The sequence below is a fragment of the Leptopilina heterotoma genome, unplaced genomic scaffold (assembly GCF_015476425.1).
Source record: "Leptopilina heterotoma isolate Lh14 unplaced genomic scaffold, ASM1547642v1 Lhet_6, whole genome shotgun sequence".
NCBI lineage: Eukaryota > Metazoa > Arthropoda > Insecta > Hymenoptera > Figitidae > Leptopilina > Leptopilina heterotoma.
Window position 1 is genome coordinate 1,859,936 of NW_025111137.1, and position 25,540 is coordinate 1,885,475.

The following is a 25,540-nucleotide window of genomic DNA, read 5'->3' on the forward strand; positions in this document are numbered from 1 at the left end:
AATCATGTGATGACTCGAGATATTTGTGAAAATGCGAGACCTTTCTTCCATCTTCCTCTCTCCTTTCTTTCCTTTCTTTTTTTTAATACATTTTTCATCGTCTTTGATCATACTTCGATCAAAATATTTCGTTATTAAAAGTAATTTTTTTATACCCTTACTAATACTAGACGTGCACAATTACTTGTTTTTTTCCCACTATATTTCAACTATATCTCTAGCTTATGATTTTAAGTCAATTCAGAGATCATGTCAATTCATTTTGACTCCGAATCAAGATAAAATAATAAATCTAGTGGTGTAAAAACTGAGCCATTTCATTTTTATACAATAATAATAATAATAATTAAAAGGAAAAATAAAATCTACTCTTCACAATTATTATCAAGCTACTATGAAAAGAAATTCATTTTCACCATTTTCCAATTTTGGAACTTGAAAATTTTTTTCAAATATTTCTATTTTTTCCTTTTTTCTTTCTTTTGACAAAAATTTCTTAGAAAATTTTTTAAATTTTATATATAAACTAAATTACTATCAGTATTTTTATTTTGAAAGGAAAAATCTAAAAAATCTTTATTCGGAAAAGATAATGTCGAGTAAAACATCTTCGATCACAATTATCCTTTTTTTTTATGAAAATAGAAAAATTTTGAAATTCCCAATTTGGAAACTATTCGCAAAAATATTTTGTCTCGGTAAAATTTCTTCGCTTTCTCTCTCTCTTTCTCTCTCGCAATATTACACAAAAAATTCTCGTCTTTTCTCTCACATTTTACAAATTTGATACTTGATACAAGACAACTTATTTATATATTATTGTATTATATATATGTATAATATATATAATAGTATCATATATATTATAGATATTTATATATAATTTATATATTTATATATTTATATATGCAAAAAAAAAAAATTTGAAAAGACGATTCTACAAAATGTCGCACTAACTTATAAAAGGTTTCCGTTATTACGATAATCTGATATCTTTTCAAAATATATAGCACATTTAGAAAAGCGACACGCTTTCGCTCTGCGGAAACCTTATTTTCTAAATTCGCTCTTAATTTTTAATATAATAAAATCCTATACGTTGGCTTTTTTTTACCGATGGTCCTAAAAAAATCAAGTGTAGTTTTTACTTTTATTTTTGCTTTTACGGTGTTTTGTTTCATTATTATTTTCTTTTTATTTGGAATTCTAGTGTTAGATTTTTACGTGTATCTAAACACGAAAAAGGCAGGCACTTTATAGTGTCACAAAAATCTTTTTTTCAATTCTTCATTCTCTCTCTCGCTCGTTTATTTTTTTAACTCACTCGCTCTACGTTTTAAACCTTGTCTTAAAATTTTCATCGTTCATTTGAAATATTTATTTTCTATTTAGATTTCAATTCCACGGACGAAACACAATTGCAATTCTATACTTAATCCAATAAAGAGATCAAGATTTCCTTTTACTCACCGATCGCTTTTTCATAATTAAATTATATAACCATATACAAGAAAAAAAAATACATCTCTAGTTTGTCGTTCACTGGGCTTTAAAAATTAATATTTAAAAAAAGGAACAATTTTTTCCTGTTCTACTAAAAACTAATTTTATTATTTTTATTCTACTTTTTTTAAAAACTAATTTGCATACTTTCGCAAACCAAAATACCCATTTATGGAAGAGATCAATAATAAAAATCGTTAACAAAAAATGCTTCAATAAAAAGCTTTGTACACAATTTATCGATTTTATTTAATATCATTCAATAAATAAAACTCGAATAATAAAATGGACGACATTAAAAATGGGTAAAAGAAATACTGGCACACAAAAACGTTCTCTGACAAAAAGAAAAAAAGAAAGAAAGAAAAATTGTAAGAGAAATAAGTCTTTCTTTTAAGAGAAATTTGCCCAGTAAACGTGCAAAACAAAATACAAATATATTTCAATACATTGCAAATTCTCAAAAAAATAATTAAGGAGAGTTAAAATTTAATACATCTCATGAAAAAAAATATATATATATATTAAAAAAGACAAAAAATACAAAAAACAATAAAATTTAATTAGTCTCAATAAATTATAATAAAATCACGCAACCTTTTGATAAATTTTATATACTATACATAAGTTAATGATAAAAATAATAATAATAAAAATTATAATAGTAATAATAATAATAATAATACATGATACATAATCATGAAAATAAAATATTATTAATAAAAAAATACATAATAATATTAAAACTATTAATAAAAAAAATAATAGGTAAGAATATTATTAATAGAAAAATTACATAATAATAATAATAAAAAAAGAATAAAACAATAATTAATAGTAATAATAATAATAAAAATAATAATAAGATCCGAATTTATTTCAAATCATTTTTGCCTGATGTAAAATAAATTCGATCAAAATAAAAAAGCGCATTTAAAAAACATTTTAAAAAAATTACATTAAAATTAACGATCGATCAAAGCTGCATTCATTTTTGTATCGTTTGCTTTTTGACAAATGTTAAAATTTGAGAACGTTGAAATTTTAAAACCGGTGAAACGACTAAATCAGGTTTTTGAGCTAGGCATTATTTCTTTTTTGTTTGTTTTTTTTATACATTGTTAATAATTTAAGGAAAAAGAACCTATTGTTCAATTTTTTGTTTTTTTGTTACCAAATCGGTTCAAAAAATATAGATAAGTCTGACGCAAAGTTTTTTTTTACAACATTTTTGACTGATAATGGTAGTAGAATAATAATTATTTTTTTGTGTTATGTACGTGTTTTCTTTTTTCTTTCAAATATCAGCTTAAAAGTATTTATCTAGTAAGGTTCTCGCGCTAATATTAGTTGTGTATCAGTAGCTAACTCGTTCTTCTTCATAAAAAGAGTCAGTAATACTCGTTTCGTATATATTTAGAAAATAACCGATCAACTGTGTCCATTCAAATCTCTTGGGGATCATTGATTTCGAAAGGCAAATTCTTTTATATTTTTGTTTTTCTTTTCACAATATTAAATTTTCCAATCTTCGAAATCTTACTCTTTTAAAAAAAGTAAAAAAAAAAAATTTTTTTCTTTTAATAACATTATTTGAGATTAATTTCATTATTATAATATTATATTAATTATTGTAATATTTTCATATATTATAAATTTTTAGTATAATATTATAAAATATATTAAATGGATTTCGCTATTTAAATTTTTTAATTATTTACAGCATTAAATGGGCCCTATAAGAATCAAATGCCCTGACGAAAAAAAATTGTCCAATTAAATTAGATTTAACTAATTATTTAGTTAGTAATTAATTGAATTAATTTTCAATTAATAAAATTAATTGTTCGAAGAAAATTAAAAAAATTTTAATTCTCTTAATTTATAGACGGGCTTAAGTTGGCGTATAGTTTTCATAACTCAAGAGATTTGAACGTTCCAATTTGTTTTTTAACTGCTTCTCGATACCAAATGGTATTCGAAGTTCTATCTAATATACTTATATAATATATTTATATATTTATATTTATATATGATATTCATTAATCGTTATAAATTATTGAATTATTGTGCCGTTACCGTTTGGGAGGGTAATTCATTATTTTTTTTTAATTTTTTACTGATGACGTCTCACTCTCGAACTATGCTTGCCAGTCGAAAATTTTAATCTCCTAATGACCTTTTGCTGCTTCCTTAGCCGCCATTATTAGTGGCGTTAATGAGGCCAACGGCCTTGCTAATTTCAAAAACGGATGCTGTGAAAATAGAGAAAATTTTGTTACTAAAATGTACTCGAAACATAATAGAAATTTTTTTTATAATATATTCAATTATTTACCTACATAAGTAAAAAATTTATTTGTAACTCAGAAAAATATAACGAAATTAAGAAAAAATGTTAAAAGACAATTATTATTTATATATTATAATCTTTATAACTTAAATTTTTGAACAATTTCATACTCAAAATTTTTAAAAATTCACTTATTAACTAATTAATTATTATTAATTATTACTAGCAAAGTCCTACGCGCGCGATGCGCGCGTGAATGATTTAAAGAATTATCACGGTAGCAATCTGCCTACCTGCTTTCCACAGAAAAAATTTAATAATTTCAATTTATATTCTTGCATGTTTACAATAGTTATGATTTTTTAAAAAATCTCGGTATTTCAACTATATTATCATTTCCACGCCTCAGAAGCCATTTAAAAAAATTGCAAGAAGATCGAAGGCGGGGAAAGCAGTGATTTTTATTTTTTGTCACGGATTTTTCAGAAATCCTAAAATATAAAATAAATCAAAATCACTGCTTTCCCCGCCTTCGATCTTCTTGCAAAATTTTTTAATGACTTCTAACATTAAAATAAATAATTAGCAAACGAAAAAAATTGCTTCCAAGGGGTGGAAATTATAATTTAGTTTAAATACCGAGATTTTTAGAAAATCCTCGAAAAATCAAAATTACTACTTTTCTTGCCTTGGATCCTTTTGCAATTTTTTAATGGCTTCTGTTATTAAAATAAAGTGAAAAAACATGCCTCTACTCAACTCAAGTTTCAAATGTAATTTTTATACATGTAATTTTCTCATGAAATCCCTCAAACATTTTTTAAGCTCATATAAATGTAATAAAATTCAAACTCAAAAGATTTAAATTATAATTTCTGCAAATATTTTAATTTTCATTCTTATGTTTCTAATAATGGTTGGGGTACAGTTTTTCTAAATCGTATTTTATAAAATTTTTTTTCTAATAAAGGTGAATTTCTAAAAAACTTTTTTCTAATCAAGGTGATTTTGAAATTTTCTGTCTTCTAATAAAGCTGATTTTCTAAAAATTTATTTTTCTAATAAAGGTAATTTTCAAAATTTTTCTTTTTTCTAACAATATTCTATTTTTGTAATCACGATCAATAAGTACATATGATTAAAAAATAAAATTTACGAAAATTTGTTAATTCTTTAAAAAAATACTTGATATTTCGTTAAAAAATTATAATAAAAAATAGAAATTATGCAAATTACTTAACAAAATTTTCAAATAATCTAGTTAAAAATCGTAATTAACAAATTATAGGGATTTTTTCCCTAAAGATATTTAAAATTATCTAAAAAATTTTTTTATAAATATATTAATTTTGGAAATTTAAATGTAAAAATGATGCAAATTATTTTTTTTCAAAGAAGAATAGAATTTTGTTAACAAATTGTGATAACAAATAGTAATTTTATAAAAAATTTTCTTCATTTTCAAAAAGAAACTTATAATTTTGTAAACAGAATTGTAATTGAGAAACAGAAAATTTAATCTTTATTTTTAAACAATTTTCTAATTTTTATCAAAATTATGAAATTTTAGAAATTTTAGGAAAATAAACATTAGAAATTATAACTTTTTATAAAAACTTTTTTCAGAAAACAGATTTAATTAGAAATCGCCTTTTTAGACAAAAAGGTGTAGAAATTACTTTTTTTTAAAATAGTGTTCGCCTACCCTAATAATTGTTAGTATTCAGCTAAAAAATATATTGAATACATTGAAATGTTGATAATTGAAGGAAAGAAATGTTTAATAGAATTTATAAGTATTATTTTTTCTGAAATAAATAAAGTACCCGATTCTGCGTAACCGGAATGGCAAGAGTATCAAAAAATGTAAAAAATGCGGAATTTTTTTTTAAATTTATTGAATTATCATTTTTTAGGAGACTGAATTTACCAAAAGAAATAAAAATTCTAAAGATTTAATTGAAAAACACTATTTTAATCTAAAAAACATACTAAATATTTAAACTTCAAAATTTAAGTGTCTTTAATCAATTTATTTTTGTCAAACAAAAGTGGCAAATAAAATTCAGTTCACTAATTGAATAATATTGTAAAAAAAATTGTTCGATGTTAGAATTTTAACTTTTTATCAATACCAAGTTTGAGAATTTCATTAAATTTATAAGAATTAACAAAATAATAGAGAATTTTTGAAAAAATTACATGTATTTAGTATTTACCATTTTTAACATCAGTTGAATAGAGGCATGTCTTGATCATTTTTCTTTTATTTGTAAAAAAATTTCTTTGCATCAAGTGGTTATCACACATATGGGAATACTCATAACCAAAATTTCTATCAAAACATTAATTACTATAGAAAAACAAAAGACGACACTTTCTGTTATATATATATATATATATATATATATATATATATATATATTATTTTATAAAATTTTAATAAAATTCTTCACAAGAATTCAATTGTTTTCCTAAATAATAAAATTCTTTACAAGAATTTAATAATTTTTAAAAATTGTAATAAAATTCTTCTCAAAAATTCAATAATTTTTAAAAATTCTAATAAAATTCCTCGTAAAAATTCAATTATTTTCAAAAATATTGACAAAATTCGTTATAAAAATCAACTATATTCATAAATAATAAAAATCTTCACAGAGAAAAATGTTTAATAGGTACAATTCTTCCCAAGGGATTCAATTACTTATTCAGAAACAACAAAATTCTTTACAAAAATTCAATAATTTTTTAAAATTCTAATAAAATTTTTCGCAAAAATTCTATAATTTAAAAAAATTATAATAAAATTCATCGTAAAAATTCAAATATTTTTAAGAATATTGACAAAATTCGTTATAACAATTCAATTATATTCATAAATAACAAAAATCTTCATAGAAAAAAATTTTTAATAAAATTTTTCCCAAGGAATTCAACTATCTTCATAAATTTATCTTCGCTAAAATTCAATTATTTTCATAAATAATAAAATTGTCCGCAGAAATTCAATTTTATTTTCCATACAATTTTAATAAAATTTCACGAAAGGATTTAATTAATTTTTTAAAATCTTTGTGAAATTTATGAAAAAAAGTTAGTTATTTTCAAAAATTATAACAAAATTCTGAGAAGAATGTAATTTAACCAAAAAATTTAACAAAATTCAATAGTAAAAATTTTGATTACAATTATTAGCAAACACGATTACTTTAGAAAATTGAAAGAAATTCTTTGGAAAATTCAATTACTTTCAAATTTTTCAATTAAAATTATAAAAAAACTCCATTGTTTTCACAAAATTCAAGAAAATTCAATTATTTTTAAATTTTAATAAAATTCTTCGCAAGAATTCAATTATTTTTAATTATATTATTAAAAATCTGTATAAAATTCTTCGAAGGAATTCAATTATTTTCGAATTTTTTTTTTATAAAAAAAAATTAGAATTTTGTAACAAAAATTGTTATTGACAAATTGAAATCATCCAAATTTTTTTCACTTTTATTCTATAAAAAACTTTATTTGACAAATCGAAATTGTACAGGTTTTTTCTTCTTTATTCATAAAAAAATATTAGATAATTGTTAAAAAAATTATTATTAAAAAATGAAAAATATTTTACATATTTTTTGTTTCTCAATAAAAATTAAATTTTTAATTGTAAATAAAATTGAGAATTTTAAAAGATTTTTATCAAATTTGCACCATTTCTATTTCTCAATTAAAATTTCTTTAAAAAATTCAGTTTTCTTTTAGAAATGAAGAAAAAAATTTCTATAAATTTTGTTTGCCAATTACAAGTTTTAATTGAAAATAAAACTAAGAATTTCTAAAGATTTTTATAAAATAAAGGGAAAAAATTCGATTTGTCAACATTTTTTTAAAAAAAAATTTGCATAATTTCTACTTACCAAATTACTTCTTAATAATTTTCATTTATTAATTTCTTTCAAGTGTAATTTTTATCTGTTAAATAATTATAAAAATAATTCATCAAGTAAACAAAATGAATATTTGTTTTCACTATTTTTTTTCTCTTTACCTTGAGAAGTTCCGAGGCTGATGAGCGTCTTTCCACTTCAACTTCCAAACATTGGTCTAAAAAGTCTTGGAAAATGCCGGACAGCTTCTCCTTCTCCTTAATTTCTGGTTTGCCGTTTGTCGCGATTAAATAAAGTGCTTTTAAAGGATTTTCATTTAAATACGGCGGCTCTCCTTCTATCATTTCGATAGCCATTATCCCCAAGGACCATATGTCGACCTTCGGATCAATAAGTTTGCAATGATTAAAAATAGTTTTATCGATAGAATCGTCGAATGATGTAATTGTAAATAAAAAAAAATGAGAAGAGAAAAAGGCATTTCTTTCTCTCTATAGAAAAATAAAATTCAATTCAACAATTTTTTGAAATTTACTTTTCTGTAAAATGTTTACTGAGATATGTTTGTGTTTTATTATAAATAAAAGAAATGAGAAGAGAAAAAGATATTTCTTTTTCTCTATAGAAAAATAAATTTCATTAAACAATTTTTATATAATGAAATTTAATTTTCAGTAAAACGTTTAAATATTCTGTCATCTTTTTGTATTTATAGCCTTTTTTTTAATTTGAATGGAAAATAAATTTTACATTATTACTGCAAAAATTTGCAAATATTTTAATTTAATTTAATTAAAATTTTTTTTTAACTTTCAAGCGCTTCAGAAATTTTGATGTTAATTAAAAATGTTTATTAATATGTAATTAGAATTTACATAGCTTAAAATATATTTTTATTTATACATTATAATTTTAATTATTAAATCATTTGCGAATTTTGTTGATAAATTTTAGTGGTAAAAATTTTAATCTAATTAAATCGAAATATTAATTAATTTAAATTTATTATATACAGTCAGCTCGATAGAGATGAATTTACCCAAAATTTAATTGTATTTTCATATTCAATAATAATAATTATATTGTATTTAATAATTCATTGTCTTTATTAAAACAACCGAGTAATAAAATCATTATTTATCTTGAAAATAAAATTAAATAAAAAGCATTTGAATAATTTTAATAATTGAGGCTCCGGATCTTAAAAGGGCACTTTCAGCATTGATTTTAAATGGTAAAAGTGCCCTTTTAAGATCCGGAGCCTCAATTTCTGAGCATAGTTTCCCTGATTTCCAGAAATATTTTTAACTTTTTCCTTCATTCCAATAATAACTTCCATTAAAATTTTTTAGAAAATTCAAATACATTAATATATTTTTTGAAAACTTTAAAACAATAAGTTAAACAATTCAATTATTTTCTAGAATTATTCTAGAATAATTTAAAAAAAAAACTAATTCATTTTTTGCAGAATTTTCATTAAAAATAATTCGAAAATGCTATAAATAAATAATAATAATATTTCTCGAAAGAATACAATTATTTTTAAAAATATTAATTAAATTTGATTATTTTCAAGAATTTTGTAAAGAATGAATTATTTTCGACAATTTTGATGAAATTCTTTTTAAAAAAATCATTATTTTCAAAATTTTTAATAAAAATTCCTTCAAAAAATTCAATTATTTTAAAAAATTTAGATAAAATTCTTCGAAACAATTTAATTATTTTTATGAATTGTAAAATCCTCCGCAAGAATTCAATTATTTTCATAAATAAGAAAATTCTTCGCAAGATTAAAATATTTTCATAAATAATAAAATTCTTCTAAGGAATTCAATTATTTTCATAAATAATAAAACGTTTTGGAGGAATTCAATTATTTACAATACAATTTTAATAAAATTTCTCAAAAAAATACAATTATTTTTAAAAATAGGATTATTTAAATTCAATTATTTTAAGGAGTTTTTAATAAAACTTCAATTATTTTCAACAATTCTAATAAACTTCTTCGAAACAATTCAATTATCTTTATAAATTGTAAAATTCTTGGCAAGAATTCAATTATTTTTGTAAATAATAAAATTCTTCTGAGAAATTCATTTATTTTCAATACAATTTTAATAAAATTTCTAGGAAAAAATTCAATTATAATTCAATTATATTTAATATAATTTTAATAAAATTTCTCTAACCGGTTCAATTATTTTTAAAAATTGTAGTAAAATTTTTCTAAACAATTCAATTGTTCTTAAAAGTTTTTAATAAAATTTTTTGTAAATTTCAATTATTTTCAAAATTTTAAATTGAAATTGTTTTAAAAAGTTACGTTATTTTAACGAAATTTAATGAAATTCTTTTAAAAAAAGTAATTATTTACAAAAACTAATAAAATTGTTTAAAAGAATTTTAATTACATTTTCTCTAAAGAATTCAATTATTGAAAAAAATGTTGATAAAATTCTTGAAATGAATTCAATTATTTTCAAATTTTTTTATAAATACTTTGCAAGAATTTAATGATTTTCAGTACATTAATTTAAAAATTTAAAACATACATTTAAAAAGGAAAATCATTTCAAAAGTTAGGAAACAAAAAAGCGAACAGCAACTAACTTCATACTGCAAACATATTACCGGAATACAACGATTATTAATATACCTAAAAGATTATTTTTATAGCCTAATTTTCATTAATTTTCATTATTATTAAATTTACACTTGAAGAGTTTTCATTAAAATTTTTGAGAATTCAATTATTTACAAAATTTTCAATTAAAATTCTTTAAAAGTTAATTTTCAAAAAGTTATAATAAAATACCTACTTGAAAAAAATTATTTATTTTCAATTAAATTTTACAAAATTTCAATTATTCAAAATCTTTTAAATTGTATATTTCAAAAATCTAATTAGAAAAATTATTCAAAAATAACTTTTTAAAGATTTGTCTATAATTATACTTTTCACACTATAAAAATCGAAATAAGTTGCATTTTATACTAGAAATATGGAAATTTGAAATACTAGAAATTTGAAAGAAAAGTCGAAAAAATCGCATTTTATAAAAATTAGTCGAAAAAAGTCTCAGTTTTTAAAAAACGAAAAAATGAAAATTCGAGATCTGTTGAATAAAATAAATGATATTTTGTTGTAATTACCTTGGGACCGTATTGCTTTCGGGTGACCACTTCCGGTGCCATCCAATATGGCGTGCCCACCATTGTCGTTCTTTTACTCTGTTCAGGCGAGATCTGTGCGCAAAAGCCAAAATCCGTTAATTTAACACCGCCATCCAAACCAAGAAGAATATTATCCGATTTAATGTCCCTGTGAATAACTTGATTGCAATGAAGAAATTCCAATGCTTGCAATACTTCACGACAAACAGCGGCAATTTGTCCCTCGTCCATGCATGTCTCAGTGACAACGTCAGTTAAACTACCGCCAGGTAAATATTCCATGACAACCCACAATTCCTCACCAACAAGATAGCTGTCCAAATAATTCACAACATTTGGATGTTTATTCTCCCGCATCACTAATATTTCATTAATAATAAGCTCCTTCTTTGGCTGCTGCGAAAGATTCATTTGCTTAATTGCCACTTCCATTCCGGTCGATGTTTCAATTGCCGTGTAAACAGTGCCCGATGCGCCCTGACCGATCTTCTCCATTTTCGTATATTTCTTTATTGGATCACCAACACTTACAATTGTTCGCAATTTCTCCAGTGTCTCATCGTCTGACATTTTCTTTTTACGCGCCTTTTCACTTTGAGTTGGTCGCGACTGATCAATTGGCGTTGCTTGATTTTTATTTTTATCGAGTTGAGCCGAATTTTGCTGTTGTTGTTGCTGCTGCTGTTGTTGTTGCTGTTGCTGCTGCTGCTGTGTTGGTTGTTGCTGCGGAGTTCCATTTCTTTGAGGTGATCCAAGCGACGTTGGAAGTGGCGGAAGTGGTTCTTCCTCGATTGGTTTTGTATACTGTCAAACAATAATAATTCTTTAATATTCTCTGATATGTATATTACCAAAAGAAAACAAAAATTATGAAATTATCAGGGTTCATAATAAATATTAAATATTCAGAAAATAAATATTAAATTTTATAAAACTATTTTACAATATATTGATAAAGTGATCAGGGCTCGAACCAGTGAAATTATTTCAAAATACGGACTTTACTGACCAAAAATGAAAAATTACGGACCAATTACTGACAAAAATATAACCAATCCGAGTCAAATAAGAGAACATTTTACTTAAAACTATAAATTCAATTTTTCAAAACTATAAAAGCTATAAAACATGAAGATATCGATAACTCCGAGTCAAAGACTCGGAGTAATCGATTTCTCCATGTTTTATAATAATATTAAAAGTAACTTTTAAAAGTAATTAAATTAATAACTAAATTCAATATTGTTTACAATATTCAATTTTACGAAATTTCAATTATTAGTAAATTCTTCAATTAAATAAATAACTATATATATATTAGAAAATATAAACTTCATATAATATAAAAATAATTCAATTCAAAAAAATTAATTTCAAAATTAAATTATTTCTAAAAATTCAGGCTATATTGCTTTTAATATTCATTTTTAAATCAATTTTTATTTGAAAATTCTACTAGAATTCAATTATTTAAATACAAAATAAATAATTTATATAGAATTTTTGTTTCTTAAAATTCAATTCACATAAAGAATATCTTCAACAAATTTTTAAGTAATTAAATTCTGTGGACGAATTTGAATAAAATTTTTAATAATAATTACATTTTTCGAGGGATTCGATTAAAATTGTATTAAAAATAATTGAAATTCTACAATGAGTTTTATTATTTATGAAAATAATTGAATCCCTAAGAAGAATTTTACTATTTATGAAAATAATTTCTGCAGTAATTTGTAACTTCTTCAAAATTAAATTTTCTTTTTGGTTTTTTAAAAACTCTGCAATTAAACTTTTTCAAAAAAATTAATTCCACAGAATTGTTAGTTTAAAATATGAAAAATTCCGATTTTCAAAGATTTTAATTTGAAACCATTTCAAAATTCAATTATTTCTAAAAATTTGCGCTGTAATTCTTTTAATATACAATAATAATATAAAATTTTAACTAAAATTCATTTTTAAATCAATTTTTATTAGAAAATTCTACGAGAATCCAATGAATTAAATACAAAAATAAATAATTTTTTGAATAATTGAATGTTTCTTAAAATTCAATTCTACTAAAAAATGTTATCATCAAATTAAATAATTGAATTTTTTGGACGAATTTTAATAAAATTTTTAAGAATAATTACATTTTTTGAGGAATTTGATTAAAATTGTATTAAAAATAATTGAAATTCTGCAATGAGTTTTATCATTTATGAAAATAATTGAATTCTTAAAAAGAATTTTATTGTTTACGAAAATAATTGAATCCCTGTAATTTATGAAAATAATTGATTTATTGCGAAGATAAAAAATGTTGGAAAATTTTATTAAAATAGTACATACATATTGAAAATCATTAAATTGAAGAAAATTTTGACAAGAATTTTATTAAAATTTTTGAAAATAATTGAATTTTGGAGAAGAATTTTATTATATTTATAAAAATAATTGAAATTTTGACGAGAATTTAAAAAAAAAATTTAAATTTAAACATAATTGAATTTTGCGAAGAATTTTATTACTTTTGAAAATAATTGAATTTCTGAAATCATTTGTAATTTCTCTAAAATTCCCCAAATTATATCGTACAATTTTCAAGCTTTTTGTCTTTTTTCAATTAAATTACGGACTTTATGGACCTTTTTTAAAAAAAACTGACTTTTACGGATTTAAAGCAAATTTACAGACCTTTACGGGATTTACGGACCTAGTTCGAGTGATTGATTATTTCCAAAATCTAAGTTTCTCAAAAATTTAAAATAAACGCATTTAAAACTTAAATAATTTTTTAAATAAATATTTAATTAGTATTATTTTCTTCGGAACATTTGAGATTTTCAAAAATTTTAGTTTAAAACCTTTTGAAATTCAATTATTTCTGAAAATTGCTACTGCTTTTAACTAAGATCGTTTCCAAGTTAAGTAGGTATAATTAATGCAATTAAGAAAGTTATTTTGGAATTTAATTATTTTCAAAAATGAAAAATCAAGTGGAAAAAATTCAAGGAGGATTGAAGAAGAAAATACTTTTGGATACAAAAAAACAGAATTTTTTATTATGAATATGATTTTATATTATACTAGGGTTGCCACAAAACATCGATTTTAAAATTACATGACTTTTTCAGTTTTCCAGACCATTTTTTAAAAAATTCCACACCCAAAAATAAAAATGTTTTGGTATGTCTTTAGCTAATTACAACAAAAAATATAAAATCCTTCAAGTTTTTTGCTAATTGTGTATTTTAATGTTAAAAGCCCTTTAAAAAATTACAAAAGATCCAAGTCGGGGAAATCAGTAACTTTGATTTTTTACACGGATTTTTTAAAAGTCCAGGTATTTGAACAACATTATTATTTCTTCGCCTCATAAGCAATTTTTTTCTTTTACTAATTATTTATTTTAATGTTAGAAGTCATTTAAAAAAATTGTAAGAGGATCAGTGATTTTTAATTTTTTTTTGTCGTGAATTTTCCAAATATCCCGAAATTTCAACTAAATTATTATTTCCTGGCTTCGAAAGCAATTTTTTTCTTTTGCTAATTGTTTATTTCTTAATACATTTAAATGTATTAATTTTAAAATTATGCAAAGGAAGAAGAATTTTTTCGATAACAAATCTTTTCAAAGTTAAGTAAAACAGTGATGTAAAATTTGAAGGTAGGATAAGAGATTTTCTACTGGGTCCACGTGGAAATTTGGTTTGATCCCCCCGCCCCCCATTGTCGACAATCGTGGATTTTTTACGACCCCAAAAATTGTCCACGTGGTATATAAACGATCCCATTATATTATAATGATTTATATTTATAATATTATAAATTCATAACCAAAGATTCGAGTGTAGAATATTTAATATTTAATATTTTTTTTAGAATATTTTGAATGAAATGATAATTTTTGAGACTTACGATTGATTTCGTGCGTTCAGGTCGGGCGGAAATTGGCGGCGGTGGTGGTTCGTCTTCCTGTTCAGAACTTGTGGCACAAGCATCTGTTGGCGTACTACTCGGACTACTACTGCTTACTCTGTAATGTTTATTTTATCTCAAAAAACACAAACAAACTTTGACATTGATATTAAATGGACAAAATTGTAATCAACTCACCTGCTGAGTGAATGTTGTGAATGTGAACTTCCGGAAGCCTGTGACATCGCTTGTCCACGCATGTTTCCTATTCCAACTCCAATGCTTACACCAATATTCCGAGGACTGCTGGCTCTTTCTATAGGCGCTTAGAAAAATATTACTGAACTTAAAAACCCAAATTTTTCTCTTTTTTTAAAATTTTTTTTGCAAAATAATCTTATTTTTCTCGTCGCTCTGGTGCTCATTTTATTTTATTCCATCATTCTACCGCGACGACGAGAAAATTGTAAAATTTGTTTATAAAATGTTTGCAAAACGTTTATGTAAATAAAAAACTAATTTAATAATCAAATAATTAAATGTTTTCCTTTCTTCTATTTTCAGAGAAAACAAATTCAATTTTCCCTTTTTTATTTCGGCCTCTTATAAATTAAATTTATTAAATTCTTTATTCAGGATCATTTATCATGATTTATATTTTATTATATTTATATTTTACAAAATTAAATAATTAGTCATTATAATTTTTCCATAAAAATTTTGAAATTAAACTTATAAAAAATTGTTATAAAACATGAAGAAATCGATCGCTCAGATTCTTCAACTCGGAGCAATCGATATCTTCATGTTTTATACTGTAACTTATTCAAAATTACTTTCATCACTTCAATTAAATTATTGTTTTCCAGAATTTTTAACTAAAATTCTTCTTTAAATTAATTATTTTTAATAATTTTTTAATCTTTGAAAATTTTCAAATCCTTTTGTTTACAATTCAATTGTACGAAATTTCATCGATTATTCGGAAATTCTTCATCAAATATATATATTAGAAAATAAAAACTTCAAATAACTTAAAAAAATCCGCAATTAAACTTTTTCAAAAAAATTAAATCTACACAATTTTTAGTTAAAAGCATGAAAAATTCAAACATTCAAAGATTATAATAAATTTGAAACCTTTTCAAAATTCAATTATTTCTAAAAATTCACGCTATAATACTTTCTCTCTAAATTTGAATTAGTAACAATGTTTACTAATTGGAATTAGTGACTGACTTTTTGCTTTTGAATTAATAAATTTTACTATTAAATAAGTAGAAACTGACTATTAGTAAAATCTGATAATTCAAAAGCAAAAAGTCAGTCAATATAATTAAAATTAGAAAACATTTTTACTAATTCAAATTTAGAGAGTTTAATATTCAATTATTATCTAAAATTTTTATCTGAAATTCATTTGAAAATCAATTTTTATTCAAAAATTTTACGAGAATTCAATTATTTAAATACAAAAATAAATAATTTAGGTATTGAAGAATTGAATGTTTTTTAAAATTAAACTCTCTTAAAGAATTTTATCAACAAATTTTTAAATAGGTAATTAAAATTCTTTTATCAAATTTCAATAAAATTTTTAAAAGTAATTTCATTTTTCGAGAAATTAGATTAAAATTGTATTAAAAATAATTGAATCTCTGTAAAAAATTTTATTGAATTGAGAAAAGTTTTTGAAAATAATTAAAATTTTGCCAAGAATTTTATTAAAATTTTTGAAAATAATTGAATTTTGCAGAAAAATTGTATTATTTATAAAGATAATTGAAATTTTGAAGAGAATTTTTTTAAAACTTTTGACCATAATTGAATTTCTGCGAAGAATTTTATTACATTTGAAAAAATTGAATTCTTATTGAGACGAATTTTAATATTTCTTTTTAAATAATTGAATTCTTTTGTGAAATTTTATTCAAATAGTAGATATTTAAAATAATTGAATTTTGATAATTGTTGAAATTAATTAAATTTCTATTTAGAATTTTATTAAAATTATTTTGAAAAAAAATTGAATTGTTAAAAAGAATTTCATTAAAATATTTCAAAATAATTTATTTCTTTCAAGAAATTTAATTTCTTTGATGAATTTTAATAAAATTTTTAAGAATAATTACATTTTTCGAGAAATTGGTTTACAATTGTATTAAAAATAATTGAAATTCTGCGAGTTTTATTATTTATGAAAAAAATTGAATCTCTTTAAAAAATTTGATTATTTATGAAAATATATGAATTTGTAAATAATAGAATTCCTGTGAAATTTTTATTATTTAATTAATTCATTCAAAATTGAAATTTTACAAAATTTTTAAATTACATACAACCTTTTGAAGTTTATCCATTTATGAAAATTGTAAACGCAACTCTTTTAAAATTGTATTAATTTTGAAGTCTTTTGCAATTTTCTCTAAAAATATTGAAATAGAACAAATCTTTTTATAAAAGACAATAGAAAATTTCCCTCGAAATAAAAAATTGGAAAAATGAATTTATTTTCAGAAAAGAATTGATGATCATTATTTTTTTTTTGTATAAATCGCGGATCGCTTACCAACAACTCCAACCATTTTCGTCGTTGTCATGAATTTAGAGCCTTTCGCTTCTTTACTGCTGTTGTCATACCAATTGAGAACATCGAGAACAGCTTGAGGATTTTTCTTTTGCTCTTGCTTGCTGATGTTGCTGGACATCAGCAGCCTTGCCCATGCTTCCGGCATCCCCTGAGACAGAAGAAATTACTTTAGATTCTTGGACAATGAAAAAAAATTATTTATAGGGGAATAAAAAAGGAGCGAACAATAAAAAAGAACAATAGATTTAAAAAAGTTTTGCACCCAAAGTTCATCGACAGGTGTTTATTGTAGAATTTATTTCAATTTATTATCTACACTCTGCAAAAACTCCCTGTCTCTCTCATTTTAAAAAATTTGAATTACATCAGTAACAAAAATGAGAAATACAGGCCTCGGATTTACTTTCAGCTGAGTAAAAAATTAATTTATTCAGACTTGTCACAATTTGGTTTTTTGATTTTTTGATTTTCTATTTTTCTGGATTTTTCCTGATTTCTAGAAATTTTTTTTAACTTTTCTCCTTATTCCAATAACTTCTATTCACAGTTTTTTTCAAATTTAATTATTTTCAAATAAGTTTTTGATATTTTTGTAACACTTTTCTTCAAAAAAACATGATTACATTTTCAAATCGTAATAAAATTTTATAAAAAATAAAATTTCATTATTTCAACAAAAAACAACTGTAATTCTTTTAAAATTCAGTAGTTAATTTATTGAGTTTTTCAATAAATTTATTCAAAAGTTTAGTAATTTAAAAAAAAGTATTTTCCAAACATTCATTAAACTCTTCTAAAATTCAATTATTTTCTTGAATTTGTGTTCAAAATTTTTCTCTAAATCAGTTATTTTTAAAAATTTTGAGAAACTTTAATGTTAAACAAAATTCATTTATTTATTATTTAGAAACACTCTGAGGTCTTTTAATTAAAATAATCGTTTGACTAAAGCAAAAAAAAATTAAAATTAAATTTTTAAAATTAATTAATTAATTAATTAATTTTTTTTTTTTTTTTAATTAATTAAATTAAAATTAACAAAATTAATAATTTTTTATTATTTTCTTTAAATTATTACTACAATCAAAGAAAGAAAAAATAAATTTTTTCCACTAATTTCTATTTCTAATGAAAGTTAGGTCAAAATTCTAATTTTCAAAAAATGTTAATTGATATCTTTCACAATTTTAATATTGTTATAAACTGCTACGAAGATGTTCCAAAATTCAATTATTTTCTAGAATTTTCCCACAAAAATTCTTCTCTAAATCATAATTATTTTATTCAATAATTTTCAGAAACTTATTTGAGAATTCAATTACTTAATTAAAATGTAAAAATTCAATTTTTTAATTAAAATTTGAAACTGTAACCCACGATAATTTTCTTTAAAGTTCTTAAGGTTAAAAATGAAATTCTAAAACAGGTTTTCACTATTTTTAAAGGACGCTAAAAAATCAGATTTTTTGTAGCATCTCTAGAAATTTGATATTTATTCGAGTAGTACTTTGGATAAAATTCCCTAACGTCTTTGTGACAGTCCTACTATCCGAGGCCTCAAAATAGAAAACAAAGAAAATAATAAAAATTTTAAATTAAAACTTTTACACTTTTTAATATTTTACAACATTATTATTAATATTATTATTAATTAAATAATTATTAAAATTATTAATTATGATAAAAATTATTATTATAAAAATAATAATAATAATAATAATAATAATAGTTATAATAATAATAATAAATATAAAAATAAAAAAAATATTTTATTTTCATATTTATAACATTGAATTGTGTTATTCAAAAAATTTAAAAAAGACAGAAAGTATTTACAGAATTTATTAAAAGAAGTAAAATTTAAGGGGACAAAATTGAAACTAATTTATTATAAAAAATTGATTTAAAGATTAAAAGACAAGATGAGAAGAGATTTCGAACGTTTCATTTTTGTATACGAAGAGAGAAAAAAAAGGGAATTTAAAATGTTTATCAACCTCGAAGAAAAAAGTTTTAATACAAATTAAAGTTTCTTGAGAACAAAAATCTTAGCTCTGTAAAAATAAAGAAAATAAAAAAAAATCGTAAAATTTCCAATGTGTCAAAAGTAATTCTAACTAATAGAAGATAGTAAATACACTCAATGTCAAGAGATATTTTTCCAATTCTAATATATAGAGGGAAAATTCAATTACATTTTCTTCAGTTTAAAATCTAAGGGGAAAATATCATAGCGAGATATTTTCAAACTCTAAGAGCAAAAAAAAACAAACAATTTAATTAAAAAATATACATTTTGTTTCATTTCTAATCGAAACAATAAAATTCTAATTGGATGAAAAATCAATTACTCGGAATTCAATTTGAGATTAATATGAAAAAATTTCTGTTTGTTTAAAAATATTCATAAAAATGAAATATTTTATTCTAAATAGAAACAAATTCGTTAAAATTGAATTAGACTGTATGAATATTATTCGAATAGAAAAATTTGGAATAAAATATTAAATTTTATTTTTTATTCAGCATTTTGTTATTTTTCGGTTCGATAATTAAATTTTTACGCTAATTTTTCAGTTCAAATCGTTCAAATAAATGAGACATTTATTTTTTCATCTAATAATTGAACTGATATTAAGTATTCATTCTTATGTTAAAACAATTTTTTTTTTTTTTGGTTTAAAAATTGTACAAAAACTATGCTTTTGAAATAATTCTATTTACTCTAATTTATTAATTTTGTAACATTTGAGAGAAAATTTATAATAAAATAGATTTCTTTTCAATTTTTACAATTACGTGAAAATATTGTCAAAGTTTTTAAAAAGAAAAATTGGCAGTTAAATTTTGTATTAAATTATTATAAGCAACAAAATTACAAATATATAGGTAAATACTGTCTCAAATAGAATTTCCAGTTAAATGAATTTGAATTTAATTATAGCTTAGGTATAATCAATCTAATTTCTATATCTATTAAAATGTCCATTCAACGCAATTTATATTTAACCAAAATTTAATTCAACGAATTTCTATTTACCAGCATTTTTCATTCAGGAATTTATATTTAGCGAAAAACAAGAAAATTTCTTTCCAATCAAATTTCTCACATTTAACAACTTTTCTGAACAAAAATTCCTTTTACTAAATTTTGTCAAAAAAAATATTCTGCTAAATATTAAATCTAACTCAAAAAAATTCTTTTCGACTAAATTTGTCAAATTTAACAATTTTTCTAATCAAAAATCCCTTGTACTAAATTTTGAATGGAAAAGATATTCTACTAAATATTAATTCTAACTGGAAAAAATTCTTTCCAACCTTTGTCACATACATTTAACAATTTTTCTGATAAAAAATCCCTTTTACTAAATTTTGCCAAAAAAACTATTCTGATAAATATTAATTTTAACTGCAAAAAGTTTAAAAATTTAATTGAAAAAAAATTATTTTGAACAGTAATTCAATTACAATTAAAATTAAAGAGTCAGTTATAATGTAAAATAAGAAAATCAATTTTATTTTTTTGCATTATTATTTCGTTTTTCAATAAAAATTTCTCGATTAAAAATAAAATAAAATCTGACTAAATAAATGTAGTCTGATAAAAATTCAATCTCCTGGAAAATTAAAAAGAATAATACATTATATATTTTTATAAATATTCATGCGTCTCGATCGAAGTGTCATTTTTTGGTTTTATTATTTTTTCCATTTTCTTATTTTTTTTGTAAATTGAAGCGATTTTACAATAATGTGTCTTGTTTTAATTTTTGCAAGAAAGCGAGAATCTATAAGCAACGTTGACTTGAAGCTTTTTTTGGATACTTGTCTACTTTACAAAAGACAAAAGAGTGTAAATAGAGGACAGAGGAGAGAAATAGAGAGAAAGAGAGAAAATTGACACTAAATTTTAAACCCGCAACAGAAACAAACGTTAAAAATATCAAGTGTTTTTATAAATAGTAAAAATGCAACCAAACTAACTCTTGGGTCATTTTAATTTACTTACTTTTAACGGCAGCTTGAAAAAAATACGTGTCGAGTTAGTTTTCCCTTTGTGGTTAAAATAATAGACATAAGAAGCATCAGACAAAGTATCTCGACTTTTAATGTATTTTTTGTCAAATTATTTTTTTTAAAATCATTTTATCTGGCGATGATTTTTTTCAAATTATATTATTTGTTGTTTTTTTTCCTTTTTGTTATACTATGGTACGGAAAATTCGATATGTTATTTTATTTTGCTAATTTATTAAAAATTTTAAATTAAAAATGATTTTTTCAAAATTTAAAAGAAAACAAATTAAACTTTCTTTTTTCCTTTTCTTGATAATTTCCAAAAAACGAAATATTAAAATTACTTCTTTGGGAAAAATTAAATTTTAATTATTTTTTTCCTTTCTTGTCAATTTTCAAAAAGCAAAAAAAAATGTTTTTCTCTTGCTATTTTAAAAAAGAAACACATTTGGCTTATCTTGACAATAAATAAACATCATCAAATAATTAAAATTGTATTTTTATATATTCAACTTTTAAAAAAAATTTTCCCCTTTAAAAAATAGTCGAATTGGTTTTTTCTCTTTTTTTGCAATTTTCTCTAAAATAAACACATTTTACTTCTTTAACATTTTTTGCTAATTAAAATAAATCAAATTCTGCTTTTCTTCCTCTTTCTTATTTTTTAGAAAATGAAAAATGCAAATAATTTTTTCAATTTTTGAGAATTTTAAAAATTTGAAATTAAAATTTTTTTTTCTTTCCTACTGTTGTTTAAAAAAAACATTCAAATCTTGTTTTACATTCCTTTTGCTAATTTTCAAAAACACAAAAAATTTTAATATTTAAAACAAATTTTTCCCTTACAAAAAAATGTTGTTTTCCTCTTGTTAATTTTTAAAGAAACACATTTTACTTTTATAAATTTTCTTCTTTTTCCCAAAAAAATTCAAATTTTGCTTTCTTTTTTCTAATTTCCAAAAAATAAAAAATTCAAGTTTCTTTTTTCTAATTTCCAAAAAATAAAAAATTCAAGTTTCCTTTTTCTAATGATTACGAAAAAATTTGACATTAAAATTATATTTTCCATTTTTTTTTGCTAATTTCCAACATTAAACTTTCTGGAAAAATTTTTCCTTTTAAAAAAAAGGAAAAAAATGATTTTTTCCTTCTTTTTTTGCTATTTCTAAAAAAACAAATTTCAGCTTCGATTTTTTTAATTTTCCAAAAAATATTAAAATGTGGTTTTCCTTTCATTTCCTAATTTTTAGAAAATGAAAAATTCAACTTGATTTTTTTATGATTTTGAAAATTTTGAAAAAATTTTGAAATTCAAATTATTTTTTCTTTCTTTTTTCTAATTTCCAATAAGATCAAATTCTTGAAAAAATTTTTCCCTTTAAAAAAAATCGAATTAGTTTTTTTCTTTTTTTTGGCTATTTAAAAAAAATTCAAATTTTGTTTTCCTTTCTGTTACCAATTTTTAGGAAATTAATAATGCAGATGTAGTTTTCTATTTTTTGAGAGTTATAAAAAGATTCGAGATTCAAATTCTTTTTTCTTTACTTTCTCTAATTTCCCATAATACCAAAAAAATTTCCTTTAAAAAAAATTGAAATAAATTTTTTCTCTTCTTTTGCTGTTTTCAAAAACAATTGTATCTCTCAGATTTTTAATTTTTTACTATTTTAATAAATAAATTCTTCATTTTTTTAAATTTCTAATGCAAAAAATTTTTATTTTATTTCTTTTTTTGTATTTTTTAAAGAAATATTAATTCTTCTGTTAAATTTCAAAAATTCTAAAATTTAAACCGATTTTTTTGCTATTTCCTAAATGGTATTTTCATTAATATTTAATAAACACAAAATTTAAATTGGTTTTGAATGTTTTTTTCTTTTTAAAAAAATCAAATTGTTTGCACTTTTCAAAAATATTTAATAAATCCAAAATTTAAATTGCTTTTTAATGTTGTTGTCTTTCCAAAAAAAATCAAATTTTTCTTTCTTTTTTTCCAGTTTAAAAAAAAAATTAAGTCAATTATTTCCATCCCACTTTTTCATCGGTCTACATATTTTTTCTTTCTTAAAATTAATTAAAAATAATGTCTATTGTTTCGTATGAAAAATAAAAATATACTGAAATACTCCGTACCATAATATACAATAGCAAAGCAGCAAGCAAAATGCATTTTGAAACTAAAGTGATGAAAGAATATTGGTATTATTTTGTTGTTGGTTTTTTTTCGAAATTTTTTTTTGTTTTGTTTTCATGAAAAATAAAAAAAATGGGATATATATAACATACCGTAAATTCACCGGTCACTGCGTCAAATCCAACATGAACTGTGTGCTCGAAATTAGTTGGATAACTAATGTTAGGCTTATTCTCCTTCACCTTCATCTTGCTTTTCAAAGTCTTTTTCTTGCGTTCCTCTGAATCAGGTTCTTTTGGCAATGGTCGCATGTCCACTGGTAAATTAGGCGTGGACTCACCTCTAAAAACATAAAAAGAGAAAAATAAATAAATTTCAAAACAAAGGACAAAAAGAGTCCATTAAAGACATTTTCTTTTACATTGCACAAATAGCAGCGAGAAAAAATAAAATTCACGGACAAAAATAAAATTGATTACATCTTCGACTCACGTGCAAAAAAAATCTCAATTCTAATTTAAAAAAAATGTTATTGTCTCAATCTTCGAATACGAAATTCAATTCTTTTATTTGCAAATAAAATATTTATAAATATAAAAAATTGTAGAGCCAACATAAGTACATTTTTGACTCACGTGCGAAAAAAAATTTCAATTCTAATACAAAATTTTTTTTTTCAATTTTCGAATATAAAAAATTAAATTCTTTTACTTGCAAATAAAATAAATATAAAAAATTATACAGTGAACTTAACCACATTTTCGACTCACGTGCGAAAAATATTTCAAAATTTTTTCTTTTTCTCAATTTTCGAATAAGAAATTCATTTCTTTTATTTTGGAATAAAATATTAAAAATTTTAAAAATTATACAGCGAACTTAAAAAATTATTTCTTATGTACTTAAATTCTATTTTAAATAATAAATAATTATTTTTTTTTGTAAAGAAAGGTATTTTTTGTACAACAATAATAATGTACGTACAAATAAATAATAATTTTTATGTAAAAACATTTTTATATAGATATTTTTTTGGACATAAATGAAATAAATTATAAACTTATTTTTATATCGGAAAAAAATGTTATTGCAAAGATTATATGAAATTTCGCATTTTTTTAATAAAATTAAAACTGAAATAAAACTTCATTTCTAAATCAATTATTTTTAATAATTTTCCAAAAGTTCTTCGAGAATTCAGTTATTTAAATAAAAAATTCAAATTTTTTATAATAAATGTAACAGTAACTGTCCATTTTTTTTTAAATATATTAAGGTATAATATTTCCAAAAAATTATAATAAAGTTCTTAAAATTAAGTTTTTAAAAATATTTTTAAACAATTTTTGAAAGATAATAGTTTTTTAATTATAGGTATACTATTGAAAAATTTCCAGACAATTGAAATTCGGTAAAATGTTTTTAAAATAATTGATATTTGATAAAAATTTTTAAAAATTCTTAAAAGCATTTTTGCATCATAATTTAAAAAAACGAATTAATTTTTTTAAAAATTTTAACTAAAATTTTAAACATGATTGTTTGCTCCAAAATGTTAAAAAAGATACTAAAGATTTAAATGTTATTATTTTTTGTAGGTACTTATTGAAATTTTTGGAAATATGTAATTGAAAATATCGAAAATAATTGAATTTTAAAAAATTAGAATGAAAGAATTCTAAGAATTACTTTTTTCAAAAATATTGTAATATAATTTTTAAAAAAGCACTAATTTTTATTTTAAAATGTACATTTGAATATTTTTCATTAAAATTTTTGAGAATACAATTATTTTCAATTAAATTTTACAAAATTTCAATTATTCAAAATTTGTTTTATTGTTATTTCGAAAATTTAATTAGAAAAATGATTCAAAAATAATTTTTGAAAGATTTGTCAATATTTTTCACACTATGAAAGTCGAAATAAGTTGCATTTTATACTAAAAATGTGCTATTTTGCTACAATATTTAGAAAAATGTAGAAAAAGTCGTAATTTTCGAAAATAAGTCAAAAAGAATCGCATT

The 25,540-nt window shown here is 21.4% G+C and overlaps 1 protein-coding gene across 4 annotated transcripts in view; it reads right to left on the reverse strand.

Moving 5' to 3' along the window:
• Positions 1 to 3,111: 3,111 nt before the first annotated feature.
• Positions 3,112 to 25,540, reverse strand: part of LOC122509171 (serine/threonine-protein kinase Pak) — a 29,036-nt gene continuing 6,607 nt past the window's right edge. Inside the window, exons 2-8 of one of the 4 annotated variants that reach the window (XM_043623002.1) lie at positions 23,666 to 23,855; positions 17,339 to 17,507; positions 14,968 to 15,085; positions 14,770 to 14,878; positions 10,843 to 11,667; positions 7,842 to 8,060; positions 3,112 to 3,758 (exon numbers count right to left, since the gene is read on the reverse strand). In XM_043623002.1, coding sequence (XP_043478937.1) covers positions 3,675 to 3,758; positions 7,842 to 8,060; positions 10,843 to 11,667; positions 14,770 to 14,878; positions 14,968 to 15,085; positions 17,339 to 17,507; positions 23,666 to 23,855 — 1,714 coding nt within the window. In that variant the 3' untranslated portion in view covers positions 3,112 to 3,674. Of the gene's footprint in view, positions 3,759 to 7,841; positions 8,061 to 10,842; positions 11,668 to 14,769; positions 14,888 to 14,967; positions 15,095 to 17,338; positions 17,508 to 23,665; positions 23,856 to 25,540 lie in introns of all 4 variants that reach the window. The other 3 variants (XM_043623001.1, XM_043623000.1, XM_043622998.1) reach the window with 3 other exon arrangements.